We start from the raw sequence: 12,567 nt of genomic DNA on the forward strand, positions 1-12,567 counted from the left end.
TTCCTCCTTTTCTTGTTGTTACTCTCTTTGTTTTCATTTCAGATTTTTTATTATTATTCTTATATGTTAGTATGTTTTATATTTTTACTCCCTTTTATGTTTTCTTATGTATGTACTTTAAGTGCTTGAAATCCGGTCTGAATTTTCTGTATTCTTCTAATTAGTTTCTATAAAAAAAGAAAAATTTTTAAAACAAAATTTTTTATTTTCTATCTAAATTTCAGATGAACTTATCACATCACAACTTCGCTGGAAAGTAAATCAGTTCAAGTAAATAAAAGTAAAACAAAAAAAAAATAATCGGATATTCTGTTTATTTTATGTCGAAAAAATATTTTCAAATATGTAGGTACATACGTCATTGTATGTACTTAGGTTTTTAACAACATAAGTTCTCCTTCTCTTTCATATAACAACAAATTAATGCTTACATTTCAGTTGATCATTTTCATCTTATCATGTTTTGTAAGGTAATGACCAGCAAAATAATATCATGATTATCTCAATTATATATGTAAGTATGTATGTATAAGATAAATAGAAAATAGAACAATTTTCTCCTCCAAATCCAGTAATCATATAACATCCCATTTTAAAAAAAAAATAAATTGAAAATCATTTAAGCACTTGATAATAGTCAATAACTTTTAAATTGTAATCGAATTCAATTTATAGTATATATATATTATGTATATAAATATACATATATACATGTTTCGTACAGATATGGGTTTTTCAAGTAACTGTAAAAGATCTTATAGTCAAGTGGAAAACTTTTGTTTAATTGTAAAGAAATGCAATTGAAAAAATTTCGTTATTCTAATCTTTTAACATCTTAATTTGCAGAATTTTTTATTTGGTATCCAAAGGATTTAAATCTTGAACATTAAAAAAATTTAAATTATTTCACTTAATCTCATTAAAATCAAAATATTGGATTAATGTTTTAAAAATTTTAAGATTTTTCGTTAATTTACAATTAATTTCTCTGTATGTATTTTGCGAAAAAAGGTCTCGAATTATAATATTGTTCTTTCGATATATAAGAGAGCAATAGTATAATTCATGAATATTTTGGGAAAAATTTTAAATGACAAGGATATGAATTATACAATTAAATTATGTTGAAATACATTTTAAATCCTGAAATTTTCAGTATGACCTTGAACAAAATATTGATTCTGAGCATTCATTATAAATAGTACGAATAACAGACAACATAATGTATTAGAAATTAAATAGTTAAAACTGGGACCTATTGCACGAACCACTTTTTGTTTTACTTTTGCTTTTACTTTCTTTAAATCGTAAAAAAACCACTTTTTTTATTCGTATATAATTCATTATTGTTTTAACTCCTTATGCAACAGAAAACAGTGGTTGGTGCAATATGGGCCTTTAGACACATACAGTATATTATTTCTAAAAAAAAAAGAAACTTACCCATAGCTATATACAGTACAATAAAATTTTAGAACAGAAAGTTATTAAAAATTTCTAAAAAACTAAAGAGAAAGACTACATACTTAGTACTAAATATATTTCTAGATAAAGAAATCTCAATCTCAAGAAATCTTAATTACTAAAAAGAATCAAATTATTTTAAAAAATAAAATTGATTTATTTACAATAATAATCATACAACAAACCAATTAAGAATTCTTAAATCTATCATTAAAATAGTAACAAAACAAAAATTTTATTTATTTATTTTTATAAATTTTCGATTTGTTTTTACACTTTGGATTTGAATATTAATACTAAAAGAAAATATAGGAAGTCAATTTATATTTTAAAAGTATAGAACTACTCTTAGATATATATATATATACACATTCATTACAAACATAATACAATTAGAAATTGATTCAGCACCTTCATAATCAATTTTCTACATCATTATTAATTTGACTGTTATGCTCTTCAAGTTTTTTCTTAATATCATCATAGCTTGGAACAGACTGTAAATAATATTATTAAGATATAGAATAAATTATGATGGATTTTAAAATGTGATTTTAGCAAATTTTAAATAAAATTTAAAAATATGAATTTCATGTTGCTGTTTGTTAATGTTTCAAAATATCAACAGCGCATAATTTTATTGTAAAAATGCCAATAGCTCATTAAATATTTGACCAATATAATTTACGGTATTACGAATAAGATATTAATGATTTTAATGTTTGTTAGTTACTTAATGAATTTATGATATTCTAATAATGCTATATATGTATAATTGTAACTTAAAAAATCATAAAATCTCAAGGAATTTAATAATAACATTATATAAAATTATTAATTGATAAAATGTCCCAACAATTTATAATTTTCAATGTTTTCATATAAATCACTTATGCTTGGATTAACTTCTTCCAATTTCTTTTGACTTCAATGTAACTTGATTAGATACACAAGCCATGTGCAAATTATTTCCAAAAATAATGTTTTTCATTAGCTAAAATGTTTAACGCAATCTTCTGTTTTACGCTGTGATTATTATAATTTTGCAAATTTGTCAAATTAAGCTCATTAAATACACACATACATTTCAACAAAAAAAATCACAAACCACTACCTTTTTCCAAATTAAATACAAATTAAGTAGATTTTTTAAATAGTATAAGAAAAAATATTTAAATGCATATATAGATAAACTAGATTATTTTGAAAATTAAATATAAATACTTACTGTAATGCAACTATTAAGAACTAATTTGTCAATTATAGAGCTCAAATATCTTAATCCATCACCTTAGATTATTAAAGCTTTTAGTGTTTTAAATTAAAGGGTAAAAAGAAGGGTTAAACAAAATCTACAATAATTTTAGTAAACTAAATTCTAAATCTAAATAAAGTGAAAGTCAAATTTTTCTAAAAATTTTTATTTAAATCTTAAGTGTTACTTGTAAATATTTTATCAAAATGTAAGTATGCAAAAATCTTAATAAAATATAATTAAAATTATTATATTTTTTGTCTACATTAAAGCCATGTCATCACTATTTGCTACTCTTCATTACATTTGAAAATTTAAGAACTGACCTTCCAATAATTTTTATCCCAAGATGGAAACATTTTTTTAAAGCATGTTGGTTCATGTCCCTGGTATAATTTTACAATTGGAATATTTTCAGCATCACGATGTGATGGATCTTTATGAATATATTCCTGTAAAAAAAAAAATTGTACATGATATCAATTCAGCGGCGAAAATAAAAAAAATTTTAAAGTTGTTTTGAAACTTACCTTTGCCATTTGAAAAGCTGCTTTATTTTCTTGTAATGTTGTACCTTCACCGACCCACGAATAAAGTTCATCGCCACCATCAATAATCATAACGTCATCAACATCTAAATCAGCTTGTTCAAAGTCACTTACTTCTTCAACCATAATGCGACCATTTCTTGAAATTCTGCAATGGAATAGACGTGGTTCTAAAAGCGGAGCTCCTGGATTTCCAACAGTTCTATCATAAACTCCTTCCCCATTTAATGGTTCCCAGAAATCATCTGGTTCAGCACCTTCTTCGATTACTTCCATTTCTTTTCCGGGCCAAAATTCGGCAATTCTTTCCTGTGCCATCGTTCTTTCAAATTCAGATGCACCCTTTTGATTAAAAAAATAGAAAAAAATAATAACTAAAAAAGCTAATTTTTATAATTATTTTATTACCAATCCAATCCAAATGAAATATTTATCTGACAAAATCAAAGCAAATACATCATCAGAAGCCAATGAAATTGAATCCAATTTAACTTCGTTAGCACGAACATCATCTTGTGATGTTCCACGAATACGGAATAATTGTGGGCCAGTTGGAGCACCAGTAATTGTTGATAATAGTTTACCTTTGAATATTTTTAAGAAATGACGTGGTTCATGTCCCTGAACAATTCTTACAACCATAGCACCATTTAATTGGGTACTTAAATCATCAGCATAATTAAGAGCAGCAACTTTGGTGCTTTCTGGAGCCTTTTCACCTTCCCAAACATAAAGAATAGTACCAGATTCTCCATATTTATTGGAATATTCATATCGATAGACATATGATCCAAAACCAAGTATTGTATTAACATTTTCCATTGAAACTTCACCGTGTTGTACTTCATCTAAATCTGGACGATAAACAAATTGTATAATTTCTTTGAATGGATTTTGTGCATCGTCTGGCATAAAACCAATAGCACGACCACCACTCTTTTTCAAAGCATCCCACTGAGTCATATCAATTTCAGAATCATCTACATCAGAATCATATCCAAGAGCTGAACGAATTAAACGACTATGAGACATACCACCATCTCTCCATGTCGCAAAATATTGTTTAAATGGTGCCGATTCAGCGCCTTCAACAATACGATGAACTTGGGTCCAAGCTGGATATTTTTTAGTTGCAATAAATTCTACAAAATTTTTAATTATTTTCAATAAAATTGTTAATTAGAAATAAAGTGCAGAAAAAAATTAGATTACCTTGCGCTTTTGATAATCCTGAAGTTTTTTCTTGTTTTGTTGAACCTTTCCCAACCCAAACATAAATACCAGATCCAGTATCTAAAATAAAGCAATCTTTTGTATCCAACATCTCTTGGCGTATTGGTTTCGTTGCAATTGTATCAATTTTCAATGAGCCAGCTTGATCGCTAACTTTATATAATGTAACACTATTTGCATCAGCAGTTTCGAAAGCACCATCTTCTTCAGCAGTTGATTCAGCTGGTACTTCTGCAGGTGAACCTGATCCCAAAATATCAAAGAATTCTTGTTTATCACCATCGGTACTAAACTCATCTGCAATAAATAAAAATTTTGTATTTTTATTTGAATTTATGAATTTATGAGTTTATTTCTAACAATTTTTTGAAAATTTTCCAATTAAATTTTAATAATTGTTTTAAATAAAATATTTTCAGACAATAATTTAAAAGATAATTAAATTTTTAAAAAGTTGGTATTGGACTTTTATTGAAAATTTTGCTTGTTATTAAAAATAAAATCTCAAATACGCAAGGCTCGAAAAAAAGCAACACTTATTATTTGTAATTTAAATTTTGTTATTAAAACGCAAGTTTTGAGGTTATTCTTACATCTCTCCCCCTATGCTATTTTAATTCTTTTCATTATAATTCCAGGAAATATACGTATTGATAACTTATCTTAAAGCCCAAAAGAAACTCTACTTATGCCATTGGAATTAAGGCCCATTTTCTCTTTTTAGATTCTACAATTCTCGTTCAACAATACCGCACATAAATTGTTGTTTTTTTTTAAACATCTCCATAAAACTATATTACCCTTGCATTTAATATTAAATTTTGTAATAACAATAAGTCTGCAAATCAATGCTTTATTTTAAATGAAAATAGCGTAATTTGACACTTACATAAATACAGACGCGAATTCCCAAGTTGTTAAATGAACAATTTTTTTTTCATTTGTTTCGTTTCTGAATAATATAGTTGCCATTAATATACCTAGCACATATAAATACAAATACACATCATAGATTTTGTTAATTTGAGTTTATATTAAAGGAAATGCAAAAAAAAAAAATGAGAAAACATAATAAAATGAAGTCCCTAATTAAAACCCATTAAATTTAACATTTTATTAATTTAATTATAAATTTTCGCTACGATATATGCGAGTATATGTTTATTTTAACTTTATTTCGTTAATTTTAAATAACATTTTCCTTCTCCAGTACCTACAGTGTATATTTTCCATAACATACTTTTTGTATAATTTCAACTTTAAATTAAAAAGCATAAAATATTTCTTTATTATTTTTTTTTTCTCTCTTTTTTTTTTAAACCATAGAGGTCATTACAACAATTCACAATAGCGAGGTGACTATCCATTTTATTCATTTATTTAAGATCAACTCTCTTCTTTTAAAATTTAGTAAAAATTTCGAGAGAACTTCAACTTTATGTTTTCAACTTTTTATTTTTTCTTTTTCTTTTCTCTCACTGTTGTTATTATAATCTGTGTAATATAAAATATTATAAAAGTGATTTTGTAGTTCATACGAAATGTAGGCTTCTCTTCGTAAAAAACAGAAACAAGATATTTAAGAGAAATATAAAATTGTTTCACAAAATTAATTTGAAGAAACCAATATAAGCAAAATTGCAGACTTTTAAGCCAATGAAAACAGTTGTAAAGGGAAATTAATAAAAAATTGTCAGATTTAAATTTTCGTAAACTAAAATTTTAACAATTTGTAGTATTTGGTAAACGAGGACATTTGCAAAAATTAAGTTTTAATCGCTATTTTCTAAAAGTGGTTCCAATACAGGAAAATAGCAAGTTATACCGTTTAATTAAAATGTAATAGAAAATTGGATTTACACTACTACAGCTGTTTTGATTTGGTAGTAAACTTGTATTAGTTCACATTTTGTTTATTTAAAAATTTAAAACAAAATAATTTTATATTTTGTGTTCATGTCATTTTTCTATTTTGAAATATTTTTGGATTTCAATTTACTAAAAATTATTATGGATTTAAATTTTTTGAAGTTTCATTCAAAATTTCCTTTGATTTGATCGAAAAAAATCCAAAAATAATCCATTCACAATAGAAAAACATGTTTTATTTTGACAATTTTTTTCCACATAAAATTTATAGTTAAACACTATACGTAACATGTTATTCGAGAATAATGTTATTCGTTGTAGTGTGAACAGGGAATTAGACAATAAAATTTGACTTTGACATTAAGACAAAATCCAAATTGTAATTATTGATTATAATTTCATTTCACAAATATAAAAAATTAAATTTTAAAATTCCTTTTTTTCAATTTTTCAATTCGAACCATCATTCCGAAAATTCAAAAAACGAGATCTGTATACAATATGAATAATAATTTCCCACCATATTTTCCAAAATTTCACTCTATACTCTATTATATACTCTTTCAAAATAATACTATACAAAAAACAAAAACAAAAATAACAATATATTAAAAAAAATTAAAATAAAAAAAATTCTGTAAAAAAATAAAAGAAATAAGGACACCTTTCATGAAATTTTATTTCACTCTTTGACTTTAAGGATATCAAACCAATATTCATTTAAATTCTTATGCTCATTAATTTCATTCGCAATTTTAATGCTGAACTTTTTTTATTCTTAATGTTCTCAATAAATTACAAGGGATTTGCAGTAAATTATTATAAAACAGAAGAAGGACAAACAACACAGGTATACCTACATACTGTATATACAAAACAAATATAAAAACAAAATTAAATGTAAAAAAAAATAATGAAAAGAAAAAATTAAAAGCAAAAAAAAAAAGGATGTCTGAAATACATTTTCATTTCTATATAATATTCACCTTGTTTTCAATCATGAATACTAGAATACCTTTTGTCCTTACCTCTTTTATATATTATGTATGTATATATATATTTATTTCATATATATTTTTTACGTTTATTATTATTTTGATCGTAAAGTTACGGATTATTTTGTGGGCTACAATACTTTTTAAATATAGAAATATATTGTAAAATTTTATAAATGTTAACAGCACATAATACTGTTTTATCTTCTTATACGAGTATGTATGAAATATTAAAATGTGTAAAGTTGAAAAGAATGTAGGAATTGTGAAGTCTATAATTTCAAAGACCATTTTGTAGTTCCGATCTTGCATTTAGCATTTTGAACAGAATCGGATTTCATAACATTATAGAAAATTCGGGAAGAATTATTGATATAACAATTTAAATTTTATGTAGAAAATATAAAAAGAATCCCGAAATTTCCGATCAGAACTAGAATGAAATATGAAATTCTTGGCAATCTTAATTTTAGTTGCCCTTATATTAAATGCATAAATTATATTAAATTACATATACAATTTTACGAGAGCATAACTTTATATTATTATGGGGGTATAAAATTTTATTCAATTTTGTGTTTATAAATTAATTAGAGAACTGTTAACCTTACAATTGAGTTTTCAAATACATCCCATATACCACCTTACTATGTCACTTTCCTAATATTTCTGTTTTACTAATTTAACATAGCAAATATCTTATGAGTGTACAGAATAAAAATATCTAAATAATTTCCCCCCTTTTTATTATTGCAGAAAAGTTGATAGCATAAATATGCAAAAAAATAAAACACAAACAAAATTAAAAAGAAAAAATTTATGTAATTAAGTTTGTATATTTTTTTTTTCATTCGATGTCCTTTTTTCTTTGCAACAAAAGAACAAAAAAAAAATAATATTAAATACCGTTATTAAATAAGTGTATACATATATATATGTAAATGTATTTGTATCAACAGAAGTAGAAGATATTAAAATAATAAAAAAAAAATTAAAATAAAAATAAGCATGGCACATAAATTGAAAAGCTTTCGCTTGCATTTTTTTGCCCTTTTTTCGTTTCGTTAGTGTAAACTAAAAGCGGGCACCGCTTGAAAAGTAAAAAAATAATAAATATAAAAATTAATTAAAAATAAAGGTAAATTTAAATCATTCATTCATAATTACACATTTGTGTTTATGTGCTGTTAGAAAATTTCAGTCAAATATAACAAGAGTGTTTCATTAACATCCTTTAAAATTATAATGCAAAATTATAAATTAAATTTTAATAGATAATATTATAAAAAAAATAATACGCAATGAAAATACTCCTTTGTCCTTTTTTTGTTATTTATTGAATAAAGCATGTCCTTTTGATGTCCAACAAAATTCAATAACTTCAAAATAATTCACAAAAAACCATTATGATTAATTCAAAATTTGAATAACTTTTCAATAAATTAGAATGACAATTTCGACATTATTTTGTATTTCGATATTAGCTACCTGAGCTCCAGGGAAAAATTTATGAAAAAAGTTATTAGTATTTTTAATACTACACAATTTAACTCACTTTATTTTTATACAAAATTTAAAAAAAAATTTCCCATAAAATCCAAATTCAAAGTATTTAAATAATAACTCCAATCGTACAACTCTAAAAAATATTGTTGTACTATTCTATATCTTCAATTGTATTGCATATAATTCCAAATAACCATTACAACAACAAAAAAAAAGAAATTCAAAAATCAAAACTTACCAATAATATTAACTTTAGCACGACCATTATGATCTTGATCTCTAATTTGATTAGCAGCACTGATTGCTTTTAATTTTTCAACACGTTTAGAACCGGAACCAACATATACATAAATATCATTTCCGGCATCCAATATAAAGCAATCACCTTTATTCATTGATGATACCGATAAATTAACTTGACGTACACGTACATTCTTTTTTCCTTTTACTTGGAATAAACGTTTTTCACCAGCTGCATTTGTTTCAACATGTTTAAAACCAGTACCAACACCACCATCAAGATAACGAATTCCTATATAAATATACAATATGAAATAAAAAAATTTTTACATATAGTTATATAAAATTAATTCAATGCAATTTTAATAAAAAATAAAAATATTGTTAAAAATTTTTATAAAATATTCGAATATAAGAAAAATAATTGGGTAAGAAAAATAATTGAATAAGAATGGCAAATATACCATATTATATGGTTAATGGATATATTAACCGTTTTGTTGTTGGTCAGTTAGTTTCATTAACAAACGGGGCCAAAAACATTTAATTTCAATAAATTTTACATATTTTTTTTTTTATTAAAAAAATCAAAAATTTCAAATACAAACTTTTGGAACTTTTATGAATAAATGGTACTTTTTAGTGAACAGAAGGACAAGCCGATAAAAATCTATATAAAATAGTTGTTTTGCACTATTTTGACATGGAATGGTCTTTTGAAAATCTGATATAGAAATTTTTTTAATAAGGAGATAACACCTCCCTTATTGCATGCATTGCACTCAGAAAATATGCAAGCCATTAACAATTTCTGATTGCGGACGGTTATACAAAACGTAAAGTAGAAGCTTAAAACGAACAAAATTTAAACTTAATTGAATTGCATTCAAAAAATTTTAAAGAGCGCGTTTCTTAAATTTTATAAGATAATTTCCAATTATTACAGCAAGTTACTGCAATAATTGGAAATTTATATAATTATTTCAAAGATTCCGCCTAGTTTGAAACAATTTTAATTTCCAAAATTATATCATAATGACGTTTGAATTTAAAACGATAGAAAATATTATTGAATATACGCTATTGAAACAGTTTTATACAGATTGATGATAAATATTGTTATAAATTTAAAATAATTTTGATTTCACTCCTATATATAGCGTGAAAAATATTTAAATTTTAAATTATTTTCAAAATTGAATTTTGTGTTAATTTAAAGTCAACATGCAGGTGTAGCCCATTAACCAAATTCAATTTAAAATAATCAAGATAAATTTTCTTTTTTAATAATTTTACGCCATTAAATAAATATTATACTCAAAACTCTTACACACATTTTCACATATTGAAAGAAAATTATAATAATAACATTTAATTATTACTGTTCCTCCCGAACAAGTGTAAAAAATAATATTTTATTTTAATTAAATTTCATATGACAGACCACGTGAATTTAACGAAAGCAATAATTAAAATGAAAATTGTAATTCGTTTGAAGAACAATTTTTGGAATTCTGATTTTGTATATGTATGTATGTAACTTCATACTTTTAAATAATACATCATTAATATAATTATGTATATATTTACATATACATATAATATATTTATAAATTGCATAATATTTTAATTCTTTAAAATGTTCATATCAAAAACTATAGTACAAAGTTGTAAATTTGTTAATGATACTTAAATAAATTCGGATCAAACAAATGGTCTGTAAATTTTCACTTTTCTCTTGAACAATTTAATCTTTTATCTAAATAATTTTTCTCAATAATTATAACAAAATTACTTTTTTGCAATAAAAAATTATTGCATACTTATTGGCGAAATGACAAAAAATTTTTAAAAAAATATTAAGACCATGGTCGTGTATCCCGCTAATTTACTTGCCAAGTGAGAAGAAAATGAGTGAGCTATCATATATTTGTATGATGTAATATTTGAGTGAGAAGAATAATTCCGTATTGCGTTCCGTATATGATTTTTTCTAAAATGTATGCAAAATTTAACGTATTCATTTTGAAGATGAAGTTTTTGAAGGTCAGAAGTTCAGTTGATAATTTAAAAAAAATGAGTAATCTTATTGGAAAAATCGTATATTCTCTAGAAAAACTGAGAATTCTGATTTGAAAGTGAATAAAAAGTGAGTTAAAAAGGCGATATACAAGATTCAGCTTTAGTACAATGATCAAATTAGAGTCTACCTATTTATTACATCTATTAAATAACTATTTCATAAAATTATAACATAAAATTTTCGATGTTCTACTAAATTATCTAAAAACTCAATAAAACATTATTTTTTCCAAATTATAATTCCTGAACAATTCAAAATTCCGACTTAAATTTTCCGAATAAAAATTGTTGAAATATTTCAAATGAAAAATTACAATTAAAATATTTCAGTTGAAATTATTGATTTGAAAAAAATTTCCCAAATCTTTTCTTATCAACTCATTACTTGTCACTTTGACAAAGTTGAAAAAACAAAATAAAATCCCTTTTGGAATTGAAAGGAAAACAAACCAGTTTTCAATGGCAATCATTAAAATTATGAAAGTTTGTAAAATTATTTACATTTGTAATAATTCAAAAATTTACAAATTAAAGATTGAAAATCAAAAAGAAAATTCTCAATTTTCAAAATAAATAAAAAAATTTTTTAATATAAGAACTCATATATGTATAACAGTATGATTGAAAGTATTACAAACTTTAACAAACTCAACAATATGTGCAAAAATTTACAAATCAATCTACATATGCAAAAAAACAATCGCAAGTATTTCGTTAAAAAAAAAATAAGGTGAAGAAAACCATTGTGTTATTTTAAAGGTTATTTCAAGGACAACGTTGGAAAATGTATGAAAATAATAACAGTATTTTTTTCACTTTGAAATTATAGTTATTTTTAATGTTATCAACATGTTTTGAAAATATTAAAAAATAATCAAAAATTTTTTTTATATTTCTTTATAATGCAATCCAATATAATATAAACATATTAAAGTTTTGTCAAAAAAAAAAAAACAAAAAAAAAATACAAAAAATAACAACTAAATTGAAATCAATTGAATAAAATTAGATTATGTTTTTAGGGGTTTTTCCACTCTCCTTCACTTTTAACTCTAATTTCTTTTTTTCATTTTTATTTTTATATCGTAATATTTTTTGCCTTTTTCTTTTTGCTTTTATTATAATCTAAAAAAAAAAACAAGAAGAAGTGAAGAAGAAAAAAAAAAGAGAAATGAAAACCATAAAATGAAAAACTTTTCAAGATGAAAATCTAACCCAGTCATTTAAGGTAGATCTTAACATCTGTCACGTAGAAAATTCTCTAATGCATTTCTATCTACTTTTTATGTGTATGTACACATGTAAGAAACGTGTATATCTCTATTATATGTAATTCATATACATGAGCACACATATATATTATAGCATAATGTGT

At 23.8% G+C, this 12,567-nt stretch overlaps 1 protein-coding gene across 3 annotated transcripts in view; it reads right to left on the bottom strand.

Annotated features, from left to right (window-relative positions):
* LOC129614141 (gelsolin) overlaps window positions 1–12,567 on the bottom strand; it is a 45,768-nt gene that overhangs the window by 2,866 nt on the left and 30,335 nt on the right. For 2 of the 3 annotated variants that reach the window (XM_055528555.1, XM_055528557.1), the window contains 5 exons: window positions 9,109–9,402; window positions 4,480–4,797; window positions 3,676–4,409; window positions 3,250–3,609; window positions 3,046–3,171 (listed from right to left, as the gene is read on the bottom strand). In XM_055528555.1, the coding sequence (XP_055384530.1) occupies window positions 3,046–3,171; window positions 3,250–3,609; window positions 3,676–4,409; window positions 4,480–4,797; window positions 9,109–9,402 (1,832 nt within the window). Of the gene's footprint in view, window positions 1–1,756; window positions 1,962–3,045; window positions 3,172–3,249; window positions 3,610–3,675; window positions 4,410–4,479; window positions 4,798–9,108; window positions 9,403–12,567 lie in introns of those variants that run through there. The other variant, XM_055528556.1, reaches the window with a different exon arrangement.

This window comes from Condylostylus longicornis, unplaced genomic scaffold (assembly GCF_029603195.1).
Source record: "Condylostylus longicornis isolate FDR11 unplaced genomic scaffold, ASM2960319v2 ptg000104l, whole genome shotgun sequence".
NCBI classification, from domain to species: Eukaryota; Metazoa; Arthropoda; class Insecta; order Diptera; family Dolichopodidae; genus Condylostylus; species Condylostylus longicornis.